Here is a 22,113-nt window from a genome sequence, read left to right on the forward strand (position 1 = left end):
CCAGTCACCCTCGCCGTCGGCGGATGTGTAAGGTCTGAGGGGACCCGGGGAGGGCGGTTACTCACGCCAGGCCTGGCCGGAAGAGCGAAGTCCCCGCCTTCCGCCCTTGGCCGGCGTGTGCGTGACGTAGGCGGAAGTGGTGTCGCGGTACCGGATGCGGGGCGGGGCCTGCGCTCCCCCCACCCCCCGCCCCTCCCGCGCGGCTCCCAGAGAGCTTCCTAAAGCGAGCGAACCCTGTCAGCGCCTCTTGAAATGGAGACGGTGAGGAGCGCGGGAGGGCGGCGGGGGGCGCTGTGGAGCCCGAGACCCCCGTTAGGGGCCTGGAGGCTGGGCGGGGGCCGGCGCTGCTGCCCAGTGAAGGGGAAGCCGGCGTCTGTCCCATCCCGTGACGCTGCCCCTCCGCGCCTTCGCCGGGCGCATCTCCGAGGGCTGGGCCGCGCGGTGCCTGCCTCGCGTCCGCGGCCCCCCCGGCCCGAGCCGGCGGGGACTCCTTCCTCTCCGATGGCAGCCCGAGCACAGCCTGGCGGCCTCGGGCCTCCTTTCCCCTCAGCACCGCAGGCCTTCAGAGGTTTGGCAGAGAGAGCGGGGTCGTGACCCGGCTTTCCCGGGGGGGCTTCCGAGGGGCTCCGGCGGACACGACCCCACTGGCCCCGGGTGGCCTGTGAGCCCCGCAGCGCCGTGGCTGGCAGGCGGGAGAGGAGGAGGACTTCGATACTGCTTCAAGGTGTCGAGCCAAGTCACCCCGCCTTAATAAGACCGCAAAGTGGGCTTTCCCCGGAGGAAGGACTCTTTCCGCGCTAGAGGCCGCGGAGTCCTGGGCAAGTTTAGGTTATGCCCTGCCCTGCGATCTTGAGTCCTCCTTGGCCAGCAGGCCTTGACCGATTGCGGCACGTCCCGGTCAGCCTCCCAGAGATGCTGCAGGTAGCCTGCTACAATGTTTGGATCCCCCCTCACTCTCAGGAGCCCTTTGCAAGCACCCTGGAACCCTATATCCTCTGTCCGGCAGAGTGACTCCTCCGCGTCTTGGTTTTTAATCATGTTACTGGCAGGCTCCTCTTTCTCTGGGCCAGTCTCATGCCCGTAGCAATTCCTTTACCACACCCTTTCTCTGCCTGCAGAGCAGTCATGTCCCTCAACTTATAAAGGAGAAAACAGAGGGAAGTGGCAAAGTGACTTGCAGCTGGTCACCCAGGCAAGGGGGTCAGCTCTCACAGACGAAGAGAATTTTGAACAAGAATAAAAGGTCTGGGGCACCAGGCTGGCTCAGTCAGTAGAGCTTGTGACTCTTGATCTCAGGGTCGCAAGTTCTGACCCCATACTGGGCATAGAGCCTACTTAAAAATAATCATAATGATGATAAGTGAAAAATAAAAGGTCTGATCCTGTTAAATTCAAAATAACATTATCAATTCATATTTTACTTACTCATAAAATGTATGAGTAAGGTTTACAAAACACTTTCAAATAGGTTTCTCTCATTTAGCACTCATGCTTTATGTATTAGGTTCTTGGGATAGAAATTGTTTTATTTTTTTTTTAAGATTTTATTTATTCATGAGAGACAGAGAGAGAAAGAGGCAGAGACACAGGCAGAGGGAGAAGCAGGCTCCATGCAGGAAGCCCGATGTGGGACTCGACCCCAGGACTCTGGGATCACGCCCTGAGCCAAAGGCAGACGCTCAAACACTGAGCCACCCACGTGTCCCTAGAAATTGCTTTAAAAAAAGAAGAAAAGTCTTGCTTTGAAAATGCTCAGCCTGTCTGGAGTGGGGGTGAGGGCATGGCAATGACAGCTGTTACCGAAGGTAGACTGTAATAAATGCTATCATCAAGATGCAGACACGGGACTGTGGAAGCATAGGGGAGGGAGAAATTGTTATGAACCCAGGAAAGGGCATTGCAGGTTGAGAGAACAGTGTAAGCACAGGCATAGAAATTGGGGTGTGTAGAGACTAATTGGGGGTGGGCCAGTGGCGTGATGTCGCTGGAGCTTTGGATTTTGTTTGCAGTGAGAGAAAAGACTGGAAAAGTAGGCTGAGGTCAGGTTGAAGATATTGCATACCACACTAAGTTTGAGCTTTGTTTTGTAATAAAGGGAGCCACAGAGGCTCCATATGCCAGGCAGCGAGTGTGCTTTACGAATGTTCTTAACAGTTCCTGCAAATGGGTGGAACTACTTCAGAAAGTAGTGGGCTCCTAGTTGTTGGAGATAACTTTTACAAACCTGAGATGCTTAAAAACTTGGAGACAACATGAAAGATGAAAAAGGAGATAGATTTAGGGCAGGAAGACCCAATTTAGAGAATGTTGTAGAAGTGACAGGTCAAAGCCTAAATTAAAACTATGAAAGTGGAGGATCCCTGGGTGGCTCAGCGGTTTAGCGCCTGCCTTTGGCCCAGAGCGCGATCCTGGACTCCCGGGATGGAGTCTGGCGTCAGGCTCCCGGCACGGAGCCTGCTTCTCCCTTTGCCTGTGTCTCTGCGCCTCTCTCTCTCTCTCTCTCTCTCTCATAAATAAATAAATAAATCTTAAAAAAAAAAAAACTATGAAAGTGGAAAGGAGAGACATGGATTTGAGACATTTCTAACATATCAGCTTAGTTAACAGATGTTAAAGACAAATTTAGGTTATGCCCTGCCCTGCGATTCCAAGCAGACATATTGGCATAGCTCATTCTTGGAGGCACCTCTAAGGAGAACAATGCAAAAAACAGATGGGAACCCGAGTAAGACTAATAGGATGAAAGGACAGATGCTGTTTTGTATTGAAGCATCTGAAGAGTCTTCGTGACATCTGTGGTTGTCCAGCAAACAATTAGAAATGTGGACCAGTGGGCGCCTGGATGGCACAGTCAGTTAAGCATCCAGCTTGACTCGATTACAGTTCAGGTCATAAACTCAGGGTTGTGAGATCGAGCCCTACGTCCACTCTGTGCTCGGTGCCAAGTCTGCTTGAGTTTTTCTCTCCCTCTCCCCCAAGTGTGCTTGTGCTCTCTCTCAAATAAATAAATAAATCTTTAAAAAAATATGGATCACGAGTTCAGAAGAAACTGTGAATCCATGTTTCAGGTCTAGTCTGTGTCTCTATAATAATATTTTGTACTCATGCATTACAGTGGTACTTTCTCAGGTTTCCTATGTTATTAAAAGCAGGGAGAAGTGAACATAATTATCCTCCTGTGTGGAAAAATAGGCAGAAAGGTAAAGTCATATTCAGTTGTGCCTGACTCTTGTGTAGGTTTCTGTATCTTTAGCTGTACATCACTTTTCTCTCTGTAACTTAAACCTAGGTCTCTCTGTTCACAGGAGTGTTCATTGTTGTCATTATCATTTTGAGAGTTAAAAAACAAAACAGGGCAGCCCCCGTGGCCCAGCGGTTTAGTGCCGCCTTCAGCCCGGGGTGTGATCCTGGAGACCTGGGATTGAGTTCCACATCGGGCTCCCTGCATGGAGCCTGGTTCTCCCTCTGCCTGTGTCTCTGCCTCTCTCCCTCTCTCCCTCTCTCTCTCTGTCTCTCTGTCTCTCATGAATAAGTAAAGAAAATCTTTAAAAAAATAAAAACAAAAAATTGAGATTTATGTGCAGAACCCTATGCTAGAAGGTATGGGTGATAGAAAGAAATATAAAATAGTTCTAGTCTTTCAGGAATTTAAAACCTGTTTGGATATATAATGAACAAAAAAAACTGTAGCACAGTGCTCTATGTAAGTATTACATGTCAGGTACAAATAAACAGCTACACAAGTAGCTGTTTCCATGTCTTTGTATAGATCTTTGTGAGACTGTGTTATCCCCATGTGTGTATCTTTACCACTGAATAGCCCTCTCTATCCCACTTATAAGTGATGAGGCTGTTGTTCCGATAGCTCTGCCAAAATGCCAGGCCAAGCTGATAGTCTTATGTAGCCCAGAGAGAAGAGAGGGAGATTATTCCCCTTCTCTCCTACCACCGCCCTGGCCCATTAGGGGAGGGAAATTTAGAGCTGTCCTGCCAACTTGACCCTGTTTACCACCATCCTACCAGGTTCAAGCCAAGGCCTTTAACTTCATGTTACACCATAGTAGCTATGTAGGTGATGTATGACTTTAACTTAGTTTTGGTATGTTACCCAGAACAAAGGAGGCCAAAACTGTTGATTCCAGTGGATTAAAATTATTGCCCCTCCTGGATTCCTAGATAACAATGAAATTTCCAAGTGTTCCCACTTGAGGGAGCCCAGTGATAGTTCTGAAAGTGTCTCTGTATTCAGAGCACTCAAATGTCAGACTGTTATGATCAAAGAAACTTGGAAAACTAGGAGCCTTTGACTTATAAGGATGCTAAGAGGAGTCAGGTTCCCAGTTTCAAAACACTTACTGTCCTCACCCACCCCTCAGTCATTCAAGCTTTAACTCTGTGACAGTCAGCTGCTGGGATCCTCCCCAGATATCGTCCTGTCTCTGTCTTTCTCTCTTTTTTTAGAGAGAGAAAGTGTGTGTGCGTGCATGAAGGTGGGGTGGTGAGGGAGGGAATCTTAAGCAGGTTCTATGCCCAACACAGAGCCTGATGTAGGGCTCAGTCTCATGACTCTGAGATCATGACCTGAGCTGAAATCAGGAGTCGGATGGTTAACCCACTGAGCTACCCAGGCACCCCTAATATGGTCCTCTCTTAAAGGGGTATGTCTTTGATTCTAGTGTCGACAAGTAGGTTTAGTATTTGGGGGAAAACAGTATTGCCTCTCTGGCTTCCATGTTTTTATAAAGTAGATCTGTGAGAACCTTGTGGGTTCTCAGGTTTTCTAGTCTCAGCTTTTAAGATCTAATGTTTTATTAGGCAGTGTAATATATAAGGACATAGGCTTTGGAACCACACAGATATGTGTTCAAACTCCTGTTCTACCCCTTACCCGCCATGTGACCTTGGGCAGGCTGTTTAATATTTCTTGAACTTCGGTTTCCTAATCTGTGAAAATAAGGCTAATAATAGTGTTTACCTCAGGGTTCTTATGATTAAATGAGATACTATTTTAAGAGGGCCTTATGGTGCTTTAAATGAAGTCATTAGTCCACCAGCCCTTCTGTTCATGCTAGGCTAAAATGGATGGAGCATAGGATAGGCTGAATCTTTGTTCCTCTTGTCTCTCCAGGTCACTTCTTCAGATAGCTCCTCAGCTCTGGAAAATGAGCATCCTCAAGGTAAGTTTACTGAAGAAAGGAAACCTGCTCTAAAAGCAATAGTCCAATCCTAACTTGTCCTCAGCAATGCTTTTGAATCTCTCTCAGATTTTTCTCAGGATGCCCCTGGGAAAATTCAAAACTGGGCCAGATAATGTGTCAAACCATAAACAGGAATAATAATTTGGCAGGATCATCCAGGAATAAGTCTTGGGCAGGGTGGGAGTGATTAATACATTCAGTTACCAAACCATTTAAGGGAAATTTTTGAGGAAAAACTTCCATAGGCAACTCTGGGCTGGCTAACCATGTATTAAGGTGCCTGGTATTTTCTGATTATCCCAGAAACAGTGCCACTAGGATTTTATCATCCAGTGAGCTCACTAAAGCCACTGAGTATACACAAGAAATGATAGAAAGGCCTTGAAAGCCCTTAAAAGTAATCTAGAAATAGAGGTACTAAACCCTAAAATCCAGGGCACAGAAGAAGGCAATTGTAGCACCTGCCCAAATAACTGGTTAGAAAGGAATGGTCCAACCCTAGACTATCTAGAAAGAAGCAGAACTTACAGACACCACCTTTAAAGGATTTTACCAGGAAAACTCCTGCGTCTTCTCAGGACATATTTATGGCATTAGGAGTACACACTTTCTTAGAGAATTGAAATATGGGCTGAGATCTTAGGACATATTATCAAGGGTCTCTGAGTTCTCCAAAACAATTTTTAAATGTTCTGTTTTCACTTTGTTGGTATCCTAAAAAGTTAATATAGTCATATTTGAATTATCTGGGTGATATTCATAATTGAGTACTGCCACATGATATCAGTGCCTATTTTATGTTTCTGAGTACATTTGTAGTAGCTCCAAGGCAAGGGTCAGAAACTCTAATTATGAACCAAGCAGTGCTGTAAGCTGCATAGTACTATAGATTTCATCACATCTAAAAGGAGATAGCCACTATCCAAGTCTTGTTAATTGTCTCTCTTCAGAAATTCCAGCCTAGTTTGGTCAGATCTGATTTTGAAAGAAATTGAGAATTTGGATTTTTGCGTAAATTTCCAGATTTTTACAACTGGGGAACTGGTTTAAATTATTTTTAAAATACTGAGAAAGCCAAATCAAAGATGTTTATAATTCTGTGGCCTAAAATGATAGTATTTAACTATCAGCGTTGCATGTCTTAAATTGGCATCCAACAGCATGTTCTCTTGGGAACTCCTTAGCCTAGCCACCTTGGGCAAGGCAGGGGAGTTCCCAGATCAGGGACACTTGGAACACTGGAATCCCACAGAGGCCAGCAGCACCAGGCCACAAGAGCTTTCCCTTGAAAAACAATAGTGGGCTTTAGTTAAAGATGATGGATTGAATATATGCATCTACTTTTGTTTCTTCACAAAAAAAAAAAAAAAAAAAAAACCACTAAACACACCAAAAGAATTTTTTTAAAAGGTACAAACCCAGCAGAATAGAGAGAATAAGAGAGCAGACAATAGCAATTAGAAGCTGGAAAATGGACCCAAGAGTGGTAAATCACTTAGTAGATCCGAGAAAACTGAATTACAAGCTAGCAGTGAGGAAAGCCAAAAGAAGCACTGAAGATCTAAGAAGCAGTTGGATTCAGAGACTCCTACTCCACTGAGTGCAGCTAGGAAACTCCCCCTCCCAACTTTGGCAGACTGGAGGTCTGGAGAGGGGCTCAGGCTCAGTTGAGGGCTGAAGTACTATACTAAACATGGGAGCATGAAGTGAACTACACTGGATGCCGAGATCCCAGTCCTTTCCCCCAGTCTAATTTCCAGAATGCTGACAGAAAGACTTCACCCTCCAACCGCAAAATTGAATAAATAATCCTCTCCAGGGATCCCTGGGTGGCGCAGCGGTTTGGCGCCTGCCTTTGGCCCAGGGTGTGATCCTGGAGACCCGGGATCGAATCCCACGTCGGGCTCCCTGCATGGAGCCTGCTTCTCCCTCTGCCTGTGTCTCTGCCTCTCTCTCTCTCTCTCTCTGTGTGACTATCATAAATAAATAAAAATTAAAAAAAAAAAATAATAATCCTCTCCAGAATCCCCTTGAAGGGAAAGCCCTAAAAATATAAGTATTGAATGTTCCCCATCTGAACATCTCACAGTAACCATGACTCACATATAAACCTGGGCTGCCAATCAGCTTTAAAGACTGCACTCTTAGAATATGGTTTGAATATTCCTTTAAGCCAAGGATTACCAGACATCTAAAGAGAACCTCTAAAAGAAAAAGGGCAGCCTGGGTGGCTCAGTGGTTTAGCACCGCCTTCCGCCCAGGGCCTGGTCCTGGAGATCCCGGATCGAGTCCCACGTTGGGCTCCCTGCATGGGGCCTGCTTCTCGCTCTGCCTGTGTCTCTGCCTCTCTCTCTCTCTCTCTCTTCTCTCAGGAATAAATAAATAAAATCTTTTAAAAAATAAATAAATAAATAAAATTTTAAAAAGTGATCCAAATTGCTCCCTCTCAAAAGAAACAAAGAGGGGGAAAAAAGCAACAGAAGGGAAAAATCAAAGCATAAAGAAGAAAACTTTAGAAATTAACATTAAGGGGTGCCTGGGTGGCTCAGTCAGTTAAGCATCTGCCTTTGGCTCCAGTCAGGATTTCTGGGTCCCTGGATCGAGCCCCACATTGGGCTCCTTGCTCTCCAGGGGAATCTGCCTCTCCCTCTTACTCTCCCTCTGTGGTTGCCCTCTCTCTCTCTGTGTCTCTCAGATGAATATATTGTTTTAAAAATCTGTTTTAAAAAATTTAAAAATCTTTAAAGAATTAACATTAATATATACTCAGATAAAGAACCTATTTCCACTGTGCAACAAATACAGGATGTCATGTTTTTTTTTTTTAAAGATTTTATTTATTTATTCATGAGAGACACAGAGAGTAGAGAGAGAGAGAGAGACAGGCAGAGGGAGAAGCAGGCTCCATGCAAGGAGCCCAACATGGGACTCGATCCCGGGTCTCCAAGATCACGCCCTGGGCTGAAGGCGGCGCTAAACCACTGTGCCACCTGGGCTGCCCACAGGATGTCATGTTTTTTTAAAGGAATTTTCAGAAAACAAAGAGGAACTCTGGGACATTAAAAAAGCATAGCAAAAATTTTAAACTAAGTAGAAAGTTTGGAAAATTAAGTTGAGGAAGACTCTGAAAAAGTAGAATTAAAAATCAAAGAAGTAGGGTGCCTGGGTGCCTAGTCGGTTAAGCATTCAACTCTTGATTTCAGCTCAGGTCAGGATCTCAGGTCATGAGATGGAGCCCCACACCGGGCTCTGCATTAGGTATGAAGCCTACTTAAGATTCTCTCTTCCTCTCCCTCTGGCCCTGCTGCCCCTTCAAAAAGAAAAGGGGGGTGGTGGTGCCTGACTGGCTCAGTTGGTGGACTGTGTGATTCTTGATCTTAGGGGTTATGGACTTAAGCCCCATGTTGAGTGTAGAGATTGTTAAAAAAATAAAATCTTCTTAGAAACCCACAAAATCAAAGAAGTGAAGAAAGAAAAAGAAGCATAACTAGGAGAGATATGATATTTTAACAATAATAACAACAAATACAACTCACCAAACAAAACAAAAACAACCTTAAAGGGTCAGTCTAGGAAGTCTGGTACCTAAATAATAGGAATTACAGAAAGAGAAAAAGAACAAACCAGAGGGAAGGAAATGATCAAGGAAATAATTCAAAAACATTTCCTGGAACTAAAGGACATTAGTTTTCATATTGAAAAGACTTATTGAGGGGCACCTGGGTGGCTTAGTGGTTGAACCTCTGCCTTTGGCTCAGGTCATGATCCTCAGGTTCTGGGATTGAGTCCCACATCAGGCTTCCCGGAGGGAAGTCTGCAACTCCCTCTGCCTATGTTCCTGCCTTTCTCTCTGTGTCTCTCATGAATAAATGAATAAAATCTTAAAAAAAGAAAGAAGAAAGAAAAGAAAAGGAAAAGAAAAGAAAAGAAAAGAAAAAAGAAAGAAAGAAAGAAAGAAAGAAAGAAAGAAAGAAAGAAAGAAAGAAGAAAGAAGGAAGGAAGGAAGGAAGGAAGGAAGGAAGGAAGGAAGGAAGGAAGGAAGGAAAAGAAAAAAGAAAAGAGAAGAAAGAAGAAAAGACTTACTGAGTATTTAGCACAGTGGATGAAAGCAGAACCCAAAGCACAATCATCATAAATTTCAAAGCACTGGAAATGAAGAGAAGATCCTAAGTTTCCAAAGAGAAAAAAAAAAAGTTGCATAAAAAGAATCAGAATTATGGGGCATCTGGCTGGCTCAGTTGGTTAATAAGCGTGTGCCTTCCATGCAGGTCATGATCTCAGAGTCCTACTCAGTGGAGGAGTCTGCCTGTCCCTCTTACTCCCCCTCTGTGGTTGCCTTCTTTCTTTCTCCTCCCCACCTCTCTCAAATAAATAAAATCTTAAAAAATAAAAAAAGAATCAGAATTACCTTGGACTCTCAACACACCAGAAACTAAGAGGTGATGGGGCAGTGCCCTCAACATTCTGCAGGAAAATAAATTCAAACCTAGAATTCTATATCCAGCCAAATTCTACATCAAAGATGAGGGTAAAATAAAGATATCTGCCAGCTGCAAGTCTCAAAAAATTTACCTCCCATCCACCGTTTCTCAAGAAGCTACAGGAAGATCTATACAATCAAAACAAGGAAGTAATCACAGAAGAAGAAGGAGAAGGAAGGAAGGAAGGAAGGAAGGAAGGAAGGAAGGAAGGAAGGAAGGAAGGAAGGAAGGAAGGGAGGGAGGGAGGGAAGGGAAAGGAAGGGAGGGAAAGAGAAGAGAAGAGAAAAGAAGAAAAGAAAAAAGAAAAGAAAAGAGTACAGGAAACAGGAGTAGGAGTGACAATACAAGAGAGACATCAAAGGGACCTCCGGAGGGTGAAGAAGGAAGATCTCAGGAGGACAGCTGTGCACACCAGCAAACCAGCCTACATTTGAGCAGGTCAGAAGACTCCCAAAAGACTTCTTTGGATGGTTTAAATTGATAGACTATCTAAGTGCTTCTGAATTTCTTGAAAGGAGATTTAAATAACTGGTGAAGAGTTTGGGATTGAATTAGTTATAAAAACAAAAAAGACAGTTATTAACTCCAGGGAATAATAATCAGAGGTCCCATCTCAGGGGAGGGTTAGTACAATAGGTACCAGGGACTGCAGTTTTTCTTATCAAAATTTGTAGAACTGGTTGACTTTTATTTTTTAATTAAAAAAAATTTTTTTCTGCTTGACTTTTTAAATTATATACCTGTATAACTGGCAAAAAATTAAAAATTAAAAACAACTGGCATAGAATTTAAGATCATGAACTTTGGAAGCAGGTCTGTGTTTAAGTCTTTCTTGTCACTTACTAATGGTGTGACCTTGAGCAGTTTATTTATCTACTTCCTGTTTTCTCATCTGAAAAATGAGGACAATATTTGCTTTAAAGATTTGTTGTAAGGATTAAATTAAATGATGTGATATTTTTAAAGTCCACATAGCATAGTATATAGCACATTCAGGTTATTATTTTCTGGGTTGGTTGCTTCTCCAAATTAGAGCAAGCAATTAAAATCAGAGGATAGAAAGGTAAACACAGCCAGGTTCTTCCATTTGTCTAGAGTAGGTGGGATGATTTCTGATTCAGAGGGTCATCCCAAGATGGATTCTCAGGGTGTTAGGGCCAGGTTAATTGAGCACTGGGCTCCAACTGAGTGGTGATCTGAAATGGCCCATTTTGGACCATGACTTTTTCATCTGCAGATCTTAGAAGAGCTTTAAGAAGCTTACTTGAATTTTAAGAAGCTTAATTATCTTAATTGAGAAAAGAGAACAAGTGAAAATGTGCTTAAATCTATGAAAAGGAAATTTGAGTTAAAGATGAGAAAAAAAACTTTTAGATTAGAACAGGATAATGAAAGATATTAATAGGTTTTTCTCTTTTAGTAGCTATCTTTTGCCTAAAGGAGCCAGTAGATAGAGTCCTATCTGGATATGGAGGTTGGATGAAATAGTTTCTGAGGGGCTTATCTGGATTTTCTGGGAATAATAGGAACAAATCAGAAAAGGGGCCTTACAAAAAATCAGGTTCTAAATATTTGAACAACTACACTTTTATTTTCTGCCTCTTTTGATTGTGAGTCGTTGCATGGAAGGAAGCTTCTAACTATCCCACCCTGTGCAGAGACCCCAGAATCCAACAATAGTGTGTATACTTCCTTCATGAAGTCTCATCGCTGCTATGACCTGATTCCCACAAGCTCCAAATTGGTTGTATTTGATACTTCCCTGCAGGTGGGTGAAATCCTCTTCTCCCATCCCCCCTTCCTAGGAGCCTCTGGTTCAAAAACTCTCATCCTATCTCATCCCAAGGGTAATATCATTGTCCTCATATGGGTATAGTCTCATGTTTTCCCCAACATACCCAGCCCCTCTTCTTTTAAAGTCTTGCACCCTGTGAATTTTCCTTTGTGATGATTACTCTTTTGGCTACAGGTGAAGAAAGCGTTCTTTGCTTTGGTGACTAATGGTGTACGAGCTGCCCCTTTGTGGGATAGTAAGAAGCAAAGTTTTGTGGGTAGGCAAAAGTTTCTGGAACACAGTATTACTGGCATCACGTGTGGGCAGGGAGAGAAGCTTTGAGCAGTGCTGAGGGATCTTGTCTTGGCTTCTAGGCATGCTGACCATCACCGATTTCATCAATATCCTGCATCGTTATTATAAATCAGCCTTGGTAAGACACCGTAGCCCAACGACCAAAACTACTTTGCCCATCCAAAGTCCCTCATTCTTAGTTCCTTTCTTCTAAGCAGACTGTGAGGGGTTAATGAAGCAGAGAGATGAAGGCTCAAGTTCTGTGCTTCTGCTTCCAGGTACAGATCTATGAGCTGGAAGAACACAAAATAGAAACTTGGAGAGGTATGTAGACAATGGGGAGCGGGTCATAAAAGGAAAAAGAAACGGAGAGTTTCCTAGGAAATGGTTTTCCATAGCGGTATTTTGTGAACCTCCCTTTTCCCTTCAGAGGTGTACCTACAAGACTCCTTCAAACCACTTGTCTGCATTTCTCCTAATGCCAGGTGAGTTCCAGCTGCCCGTTCATCTAGAAGGGGGAGAGCCTTGGCACCAGCACAGCTAAAGTCCAAATACCCAGAGATCCAGGGGCAGAAGAGAGACAAGGCTCTCCTTCCAAACACACACACGCGCACTCTGACACACTCTGTAGGTGTGGTTTGAACACTGCTCCCTTCTCCCAACCACCAGTTTTCCCTACTTATAGATACATTCCAAGAAGCTCTTTAGCCAGCTCAGGCTCAGCACTGTGGGACTTATCATTATCCCCACCTTCCCACAGCTTGTTTGATGCTGTCTCTTCATTAATTCGAAACAAGATCCACAGGCTGCCAGTTATTGACCCAGAATCGGGCAACACCTTGTACATCCTCACCCACAAGCGCATCCTCAAGTTCCTCAAATTGTTTGTAAGTGTCCTCAGCCTGGTTTTTACTACTACTTCTCTTTTTTTTTTTTTTTTTAAAGAGAAACAGAGAGCAGGGGTATGAGGGGCAGATGAAAGGGAGAGAGAAAATCTTAAGCATGCTCCACACCCAGCGCAGAGCCTGATGCAGGGCTCAATCTCATGACCTGGGCTGAAATCAAGAGTTGGATGCAACTGGCTGAGCCACCCAGGCGCCGCAGTTTTTACTTCTTATATACTGGGTTGGAGGGGTGTCCAAGGATGATGCAGGGGGTATTGAAGATCAAGCTGATGGTTCTCTCCTCAGATCACTGAGTTCCCCAAGCCAGAGTTCATGTCTAAGTCTCTGGAAGAATTACAGATTGGCACCTATGCCAACATTGCTATGGTCCGTACCACCACTCCTGTCTACGTGGCTCTGGGCATCTTTGTACAACACCGAGTCTCAGCACTACCAGTAGTAGACGAGAAAGGTGAGAGATTGCACAGAAAGAGAGGGAGGGCTCCAGGGAAGCCAGGGTGGTTCTGGGAAAATCTGCTGTCCCTCAGCTCAGCCTGGAGGGCGATGCTACAGGCAAGGGGAGCCTCTGATGCCAGACCCTCCTTGCTGAGCTGCCTCTGCCCCCCTAGGGCGCGTGGTGGACATCTACTCCAAGTTTGATGTTATCGTGAGTGATTGCGGAGGGCCTGGGAGGGAGGGAAAGGGGCGGGCTGTTGAATGTGGAGAGGGAGAAGAGAGTCTCTTCTAATTGGAAAAGGAATTGAACGAGTTGGGTGTGGCTTGTGGGCATGGCTAACAACTGCCCTAAATCCCTCTGGTGCAACTGGGTGGGCTCAGGGTTTGGGGGCTGGCTCCTTTGCTTCCCTGCAAGCACCTTCCTCTCTCTCCCCAGAATCTGGCAGCAGAAAAGACCTACAACAACCTAGATGTGTCTGTGACCAAAGCCCTGCAACATAGATCACATTACTTTGAGGGTGTCCTTAAGTGCTACCTGCATGAGACTCTGGAGACCATCATCAACAGGCTGGTGGAAGCAGAGGTAGGGAGGCCAGTGACCCAGAAGGAGCTAGGGAGAGCAGCTTTGAGTGTGGGATTTGGCACGGAGGGTGGGGGTTGAAGGACTCCTCCTAACTGAGGGCGTCACTAAACATCCCTTTTCTCCCTTGTTGCTCCACACAGGTTCACCGACTTGTAGTGGTAGATGAGAATGATGTGGTCAAGGGGATTGTATCACTGTCTGACATCCTGCAGGCCCTGGTGCTCACAGGAGGAGAGAAGCTCTGAGCTGGGGAAGGGGTCAGGCAGCACAAGGGGATATGCCCCCACTCATTGCCTGACCAAAGTTCTAGGAATCACAGATGAACCCTTGAGAAAATTGTGACTCTGTTCCCCGCTTGGGAGCTGGGGAGGGTGTGGGGGGAGGAAGGAGAATGGATTTTTAGCAGTCCTTATCCTCACACATACAGCCTAGCCCAGCCTAGCCTCTGCCGTCTTAGACGTAGCCCCCTTTCTGGGTGAATGATGGGCCGTGTGCCCCTCAGGCAAATTCTGATCTCTAAGAGATCCCCAGACCTCACCCAGCCTTTGCCTCTATCTCTGCCCCTGACTCCACCCTAAGATAACAGCACAACAAAACTCTTCCTAAAGATATTTTTATTCATCCTGTTTCATGCTGTACGGAGGAGGCTGAGTCCATTTAGTGACATTTCTTCCCATAATGGGAGTGGGGAGGATTGTGGGGAGGAGGGCCTTTGGATTCTTGTGCTGTGTGCATATGAAGGCAGATGGGGGTTAGGTGGAGGAGGAGGGCAGAGTGATTAGCTGAGGTTATTGCTTTTCATGGCAAACCTAATTAAAATGACAGGAACCTCTTCATGGTATTGCAGTGTTTGATTCTTGTAGTTGACAGACACTATTGCTCCAACCGTCCTACTTCCTATGGCTTCTTCAACTCACTACTAACAACAACAGGAATAGTGGCACATACATTTACCCACACATATATGTAAAACTGTGTCAGGCACCATTCCCGGTGCTTTATGCATATTAATTAGTTCTCAGAACCATAGTAGATATGATTCCAGTTTTACAGATTAAAAAACAAAACAAAACTAAGGGACAGAGAGGCTAAGTAACCAGCCCAACATCACACAGCTAGTAAAATGTAGAGCTAGGATTTGTGCCCAGAGTCTGGCCCCAGACTCCTGCTCTTTACCACTAACACTAGACTTACTGCCTTTCCATTTCTCCATTCATGACTGTTTCCTACCCTGTTCCCTGCAGTTCTCTTTATTACTCACTTTCCCCTCTGCCTGAACCGTAGCTGGGACCCCAGGAGAATCTCCTAACAGCATTAGGTCTCCAGAGAATAGAGAGACTGAGGGTCTCCTTTAGGCAGAGAGACATGCTACGGCCATCAGCTTTTCTTCATCAGGGAAGGTTTGACTCTGAATTTTGCTGAGCCGGCACTGTCTTTGAACCTACAAAATGGCTCACCATTCTTCCAAGGTGAGAATGAGCTGGGGGCTGAGGAAACAGACTCTACCTGTGCTGAAACCAAATAAGCCAAAACAGGTCAACACCAAACACCATAAGGACCGCTAGACTGTCGGGCCTGAGCCAAATTTTGGGTACCATTTCACCACTGACTTGCAGGTTTAATATCATTTCCTGTCCAAGACCAGAAGCAATGTCAGAGTACCTCCTTGCCCCTCCCCACACTATACCAAGAACTCTGGTGAACCCTGCCCTACCATACCGGTTCCTCCAAAGTAAGCTTCCTCATGGCGCATGGAGAAACATTTCAAGGCAGCTGTCAGGGCTGCCATCCTGGCTTTGGAGAAAGCCCTTGCTTCTGCATTCACCTCTCCACAGCTCACAGCACGTTCTCAGACTTGGGGGAGGGAGGCTTCCAAGTTAATAGAATTAGGGTATGTTTATGTGTGTGGGGGTGAATGCATGGTGGAAAGGACAGATGTCTCCTTATGTCACATTCCATCATGGAGAATTTGTCTAGGGAGGAGGCAAGGGCTTTAAAAAGCCCTAGGACTCTGGTGGGACCTGGGTAGAAGGAAGCACCTTCAAGCAAAGAGCCACCAGAGTGCAGCTGGTAGGTGTGTAAAGCGGGGGAGGGGGGTTATCAAATGGATGGAGTAGGGGCTGTTTGGGTTATCTCTAAATCTCTAAAGGTCCATATTAGGGAGCAGGGGGCCTGGGTTTGGTTGCTCTGGTTCTCATTAAGTCAGTCTCTTACTAACAACAACCCTTCTGGCCCCACCTTCTTAAAAGGAAGGGCCTGTACCCAAAGGGCTGCATGATCTTTTGCCTCTCCCATTCTCCCCTAAAACCTAATCAGTCAGTCTCAGAATCTGAGAATGGAGCAGAAGGAAAGACAAGGAACAAAATTAAGGAGCCTCATAGCCTATTCTTACCTATTCCTCTCAGAAGAGGCAAATTATCCCTTTTCTTCAGGAACCATTGCCATACACACTCTTCTCCCACCTCTCTGCACCCCTCCCCTCCACTGGAGCTGCTGCCATGGTTGCCAGGCATGGTTGCTAAGTCTCTGCATGGAAGGGTTGGCGTGGGCTGTGCTGCCACTAACATTACCATGGTGAATCAGGGGACACCTGGTATAGGCTTGGGGGGGAGGGATCACGTGGATGTAAGCAACACCCCCTGCCCCTGGGACAGAATGAGCGTAAAAGGTGAGCATCTTGAGCACCACTTCAGGTTGGGGGGGCTAAGTGAGCTAGGCATTGTTGTAGTGGTGGTGATGGGGAGCTCCACACTGGGAAATCGGGGCCACTTTTAGCATTTCAGTTGCTAGGGGACTGGTTTTGCCAAGGGAACACACCATTCCTCCTCCATCCCTTCTGAAAGGGTGCAAATGCATAAGTACCTTAGTCTGTCCTCCATAAGGCTGAGCAGAGCTGTGTGGGCACAGAACAGTATGACCCCCAAATCCTGGCTTTTGGATTGCGGGAGAGAGCCTGCTGCGAGGAGAGGGCTCCATGGGTGCCCAAGGACAAACAGCTAGCATAGGAACGTGGGACAGTTTGGATGGCCAAGACAGACTCCTGTGTCCGACCAGCAGCGCTGGGCTGCAACACTGAGAGGGTAAGGAGTTAAGGGTGTGGGGGTCACCCTTTCTGAGCTTGGGGGAGGCAGCTCTCCCCCAGAGCCACATAAAAGCTGTGTGAAAGCCACCGCCTCCTCCCTCCACCGCATGGAAGCTGGTTACTCATCTCTCTGCACCCGAACAGCCACTGCCGCTAAAAATAGACCCCCTGCACCCCAACCCCATGGAAACCAGCAGAGAGTGGCAGGCAGAGACCTTGAGTTCCATTCCCCTCACCTCCCTGTCGGGGAAACTGAAGTCCGAGGCAGGAAGTCGGTGGCAGAACCCTGGTGGTGGGGCACCCCGACCAGCAGAAGAGCTAAGGGTTAAAACGGCAGGAAGGTTGGAGCAACGGGGGTGGGGGAAGGGCACCGTCAGCTTGGCAAGAATAAGAGGTCCCCTGCCCACTGGCGCAGGTCCCAACAGGCTTGGGGGCCATGAGCGGTGGGAAGGGGCGCCCAATCCCGGGCCCCAGGGGGCGGCCGTGCACATGGGGGAGGTAGCAGCGCGGTGCCGTCCGCGCCGCACCGTGTCACATGCGCGCGCACACACACACAGACAGGCACACACGTGTGCCGGGGTATATATAGTCCCCAGTCTCTGGGCCCGTCGCTCTGCAGTGGGCGCCGGCTCCTCGGGCTGGGAGGGGGCTCTCGGGGCGGGTGGGAGGGTGGGGGGCCGGGGTGGGGTGGGGCAGGATGCTGGATGGCCAGCTATTCTCCGAGGGGCCCGACAGCCCCCGGGAGCCCCAGGATGAGGAGTCTGGCAGCTGCCTCTGGGTGCAGAAATCCAAGCTGCTGGTGATCGAAGTGAAGACTATTTCCTGTCATTATAGTCGCCGCGCCCCTCCTCGACAGCCCATGGACTTCCAAGCCAGCCACTGGGCCCGCGGGCCCCAGAGCCGCACGTGAGTGAAGGAGGGGTGACGGGAAGAGAGTGGTGGGGCGGGGAGTGGGGTCCGGACCTCCCCGCAGGCACCAGCCAGTGCTGCTGGACCCCGTTCTCTTTCCCACGCCTCCCCCTACCCCATCCCGAGGGCTGGGGCCTGACTCTTCCCCGCATTGTTTGGGGGGGCAGGAGTGGGTGTGAGAAAGGGCAGGAGGTGAGATGGGGCAGACGCTGTTAAAGTGTGCATGGAGAGATGGCGCGGAGTCCGGCTTCGACTTCAGCCCTAACATATACGCACGTGCACACACGCACACACTCACACACACCCCTCCACATGGCTGCCCCAAATGGCCTCCAGTGCTCCCAGCTCCCCGGACCTCGGCTCCCTTCCCCCACAAACTGCTCACCTGGGTTCCTGCTCATTGTCCCAGGTGTGGGCCGCGCCCGGGATCCCCTGAGCCGCCGCCCCGCCGTCCCTGGGCCTCCAGGGTGCTGCAGGAGGCGACCAACTGGCGGGCGGGGCCCCCGGCCGAGGCCCGAGCCCGGGAGCAAGAGAAAAGGAAAGCAGCGTCGCAGGAGCGGGAGGCCAAGGAGACCGAGCGAAAAAGGCGCAAGGCTGGTGGGGCCCGAAGGAGCCCCCCCGGTCGGCCCCGCCCGGAACCTCGGAGCGGCCCTCGGGTGGCCCAGCCAGTAGGGCCCCCAGCTCCTTCTCGACCCGAGCGCCTGGGGCCGGCGGGGCGACCGCCCCGTCCATCCGCGCAGCCGCAGAGCGACCCAGGGGCGGCGTGGGCGGGGCCCTGGGGAGGTAGGCGGCCAGGGCCCCCCAGCTACGAGGCTCACCTGCTGCTGAGAGGCGCAGCCGGGACAGCCCTGCGACGACGCTGGGACCGCCCGCCACCCTACGTGGCTCCACCTTCTTACGAAGGCCCCCACAGGACCTTGGGGTCCAAGCGAGGCCCCGAGCCCCCCCAGGCGCCGGCCCCCGCCGCCTCTGCTCCGACTCCGGCCAGGACAGAGGGAGGGTGCGCCAAGAAGAGGCTGGACCCTCGGATCTACCGGGACGTCCTCGGGGCTTGGGGGCTCCGGCAGGGGCGGGGTCTCCTGGGGGGATCCCCGGGCTGTGGAACGGCCGCGCCGAGGCCGGAGGCCGGCAAGGGCGCCGCCGAGAGAAGCCTGGGGCCGGCGGCCGCTGGCCTGAGTGCTGGGAGCGACGGCCGTCCCCAAGCCAGAGCTGCCGGGAGCCCGAGCGCCCAGACGGCTCCCGCGGGGTCGGCCCCCGCCGCGCGCAGCCCCCCGCGGCCCGCCCCCAGGGCCAGGCCCCGGCTCAAGGGCTCCGAGGAAGGGAAAGAAAACAGGGAACAGAGCTGGCTCCCCAAATGCTGGGTTCCCTCCCGTAAAAGGCAGCCGCCCCGACAGAGCCAGACCCTCCCCAGACCCTGGGCTCCAGGAGGCACGGGCTGGAGCGAATCCCCGGGTCTCAGAGCGGGGGCAGGACCCTCAGAGGGTGGGAAGGGGACCCGCCGCGCCCACACCCTGCCCCGCAGCGCCCGCGGCCCTGCGCGCGGAGAAGGCGTCTTTGTCATTGACGCCACGTGCGTGGTGATCCGGTCGCAGTATGTTCCGACCCCTCGAACCCAGCACGTACAGCTCTTGCCCGCCGGGGTGCCGCGCGCCGCGGGGGATGCCCCCAGTCCTCCGGGGCCCAGCCAGGAGGAGGGCGAGGGAGCCGCGGCCCTGCCCTCGCCTTGCCGAAAACTGCTCCCGAGCAGTCGCCCGTCACACCAGCTCGGTGGGGGGCGCGGGTTCGAAGCCGAGGGCGGGAAGCCGGCGGACTCCTCCTTGGAGGAGCGCGCCTCCCGCATCTTGGGGCTCCCGGTGGGCGAAGTAAACCTCCGGGACGCCCCCGCGCAGCCCGGTAGCCCGGAGCGCTCGGCCCTGGGCCCGGCGGCTTCGGGAGGCGCGGCCCCCGCCGAGGGCCCGGAGGGAGTGGCGGCGGCCCCCCGGCGCGCGGGCCGGGGCTGGGCGCGGACCCCGGGGCCGTACGCGGGGGCCCTGCGGGAAGCCGTGTCCCGCATCCGCCGCCACACCGCCCCGGACTCGGACTCGGACGAAGCTGCGGAGCTCAGCGTCCAGAGCGGCTCCTCCGATGGAAGCGACACAGAAGCCTCGGGCGCCTCCTGGCGAAAGGAGCCGCCCCGGCCCGGCGATGGCGGGAAGACCGCTGAGCTGAGCGACAGTGTCCGAGATATCCTAGATGTCATCAGCCGAACCGAGGAGGCCCTCTTCGGGACGAGGGACACTAAGGGGGTCCCACAGGGAAACAGGGAGCGGCAGTGACAGGCCCTTTCTTGTATTTGTGTTCCCCACCTTTCCATCCTTGGGGCCACCGGTCCTCTTTCTTCCTCACTTCCTTGTAATCCTTACACCATAGTCATTCCCATTCTAGAAATAGAAGCCGCCCAAATGAAAGGAAAGGGAGCATATGCCAGTCCATGATTTATTTCTCTTTTCTTGTGTCTTCTTTTCTTTCTTCCTTTCTTTTTCAGGAGGGTGAGGATGAGCAGTAGACTTTAATAATGCCTGTCCATTCAGGGCACTGGGGTAAGGTCTTCAGCAGAGGCCGGTGCACTAGGCGTGGAGTGGAGCAGAGTGGCCTCGCCGGGTTGAGGCAGGAGGGCCGTGATGGTGTAGTCATAGGGCAACTTTAGGGCAGGATCTTGGGGCTGGAGGGAGACAGGCTTCTGACTCAGGTGACCAGGTGACATAGAGGCCTCTTCTTGGCAGAAGAGGAAGGGATCCAGAGGCAACCAGCAAAACAGGAAGAGGGCTCACTTTGGTGTTACAAGTCTTGGGTTCCGATCCCAATGCTGACCCTGACTTGCTGGGTGACCTTAGGCAAGTCACTTCCCTCCTCCAGGCCTCCTAGTATGTAGGGAGGGTTAAGTTCATCCCTGATGTTTTAGATCCTTGGCGGAGGCTCTCATCTCACCCTCTCCTCCACAGGCCAAGAAAGAAAATTAGGAATAAGTGAACAGACTCTGAGGGTCCCTCAGATGGCTTCACTGTCACCTGCACTCATTCTCAGTATTCAAGAGACTGTCCAGGGTTTGCAGAAGATCTGAGCAAGTGGGTAAGGGCTTCTATCCCAATCTCTTTAGGTTTAGGTGAGGGCTCCTCGAGGCAGAGAAGGATGGTGGCCTTGTCACTGTCCCTGGCCTGTGGTGGTCCAAGCTGGGGAGGGAAGGCAGCCAGTGAATCAGCTTGGGACCTCCATGGCCTTCCTCCTTTCCCTCCTCCCCAGTGTTCCTTAGTGATCCTCTGAATCGTACCACGATTTCTCACCCCGGTGGTATCACTCATCTGAAAGAACCCCGAGAATTTCTTGCATCTCTGCCTCTTCCAGAAACCTTGGCCAGGGAAGGAAGGCGGAGATTGGGCCCCCAAAGCCTGTAGGGGTGGGATGTGATACTCGCTGTAGCCACTACGGGGCGCGCGCAGGTCGCGGATTTCCCCGGTAGCTCCTTCCCGAGTCCCCCCCCTACCCGGGCACCGCTAGTTAACCCGATACCCAGTTACTGCGCGCGGGTCCCCCGCCTTGCCACCTACTGCCGTGCGAGGTCGGGGGCAGGCCTCTGGCCTCCTGGACCTCTGCAGCGCGCGGAGCCCCTCTTCGTACTCACCCACGCCACCCGGCTTGGGACCCGGACGCTGGAGTCTCTCTTTCTCTCCGGATCTTGGACAGTTCTGTCTCTATTTACTAGCCATGTGAATTTGGCCAAATCACTTCACCTCCCTGAGCCTCAGTTTCCTCATCTGTCAAATGGGGGTTTATAAACACCTACCTCGCAGGGTTGTTGTGAGGATTTTATGCGATAATGTATGTAAAGCGCCTTGTACAGTGCCTGGCACACAGTAGGCGCTCAATAAATCTAAGCTTCCCTTTGTCCAACCCTGGCATCTTTTTCCTCTCGCCGACCCTCTCCCTCCCCCCAGGGCTCCGCTGTCCCCACCCGGCCGGGCTGGGGCTGGGGGGGGGGACTCACTTCTCTGATGGAAACTCCCAGCTCACTCTGTCACCCCCAGTCGGTCTCTTCCTTCTTTGCCCCCCACCCCACCCCCGCTGGCTCTTCCCACTGCCCCGGCGCACTCCCCCCACCCCCCATTCCGGGCAAGGGCTGAGTCAGCCTGGGTAAATTTAGCCGCCAGTCGGCGGGGGCTTCGCCCAGACTCAGTCGCCAGGCCCCGCCTCTGCCCCCATCCCTAGGAGTCACTCCAGCTCTGGCTCAGCGTCCAGCCCCGATCTCAAGCCACTTAGGAGTTTGGTCTTCAGGTATCTCAGTGTCACTCCCTCCCCGCCCCCGAGAGACCAGGCGGGGCAGGACCGGGTAGGAGAGCAGGGCAGTTTGGGAGGTCGCTGGGCTGGCCCCTGCACTGGGGCAGGGTGACCTCGGTTCAGTGTGTGTGTGTGGGGGGG

General features: G+C 50.4%; 2 protein-coding genes across 14 annotated transcripts; both read left to right on the forward strand.

Moving 5' to 3' along the window:
* Nucleotides 1-116: 116 nt before the first annotated feature.
* Nucleotides 117-14,511, forward strand: PRKAG1 (protein kinase AMP-activated non-catalytic subunit gamma 1). 9 transcript variants are annotated; one of them, XM_077870214.1, is made up of 12 exons: nucleotides 137-261; nucleotides 5,129-5,177; nucleotides 11,295-11,447; nucleotides 11,649-11,730; nucleotides 11,828-11,886; nucleotides 12,026-12,071; nucleotides 12,178-12,232; nucleotides 12,433-12,634; nucleotides 12,938-13,103; nucleotides 13,261-13,298; nucleotides 13,524-13,670; nucleotides 13,811-14,511. In XM_077870214.1, exons 1-12 carry the CDS (start codon nucleotides 155-157, stop codon nucleotides 13,913-13,915), a joined length of 1,209 nt encoding a protein of 402 aa, XP_077726340.1. In that variant the 5' UTR covers nucleotides 137-154; the 3' UTR covers nucleotides 13,916-14,511. The 9 variants fall into 9 exon arrangements, with proteins under 9 accessions (XP_077726346.1, XP_077726348.1, XP_077726340.1 ...); XM_077870218.1 differs by having other exon boundaries at nucleotides 138-261; nucleotides 11,338-11,447; XM_077870216.1 differs by having other exon boundaries at nucleotides 143-261; nucleotides 12,508-12,634.
* A 1,178-nt stretch (nucleotides 14,512-15,689) lies between these two features.
* Nucleotides 15,690-21,588, forward strand: DDN (dendrin). Of its 5 annotated transcripts, none has more exons than XM_077870213.1 (3): nucleotides 15,690-15,740; nucleotides 17,587-17,658; nucleotides 18,071-21,588. In XM_077870213.1, exons 2-3 carry the CDS (start codon nucleotides 17,612-17,614, stop codon nucleotides 19,974-19,976), a joined length of 1,953 nt encoding a protein of 650 aa, XP_077726339.1. In that variant the 5' UTR covers nucleotides 15,690-15,740; nucleotides 17,587-17,611; the 3' UTR covers nucleotides 19,977-21,588. The 5 variants fall into 5 exon arrangements, with proteins under 5 accessions (XP_077726339.1, XP_077726336.1, XP_077726338.1 ...); XM_077870212.1 differs by lacking the exon at nucleotides 15,690-15,740 and adding an exon at nucleotides 15,789-16,750; XM_077870209.1 differs by lacking the exon at nucleotides 15,690-15,740 and adding an exon at nucleotides 16,783-17,093.
* The last annotated feature ends 525 nt before the right edge of the window (nucleotides 21,589-22,113 follow it).

Source organism: Canis aureus, chromosome 25, assembly GCF_053574225.1.
Source record: "Canis aureus isolate CA01 chromosome 25, VMU_Caureus_v.1.0, whole genome shotgun sequence".
NCBI lineage: Eukaryota > Metazoa > Chordata > Mammalia > Carnivora > Canidae > Canis > Canis aureus.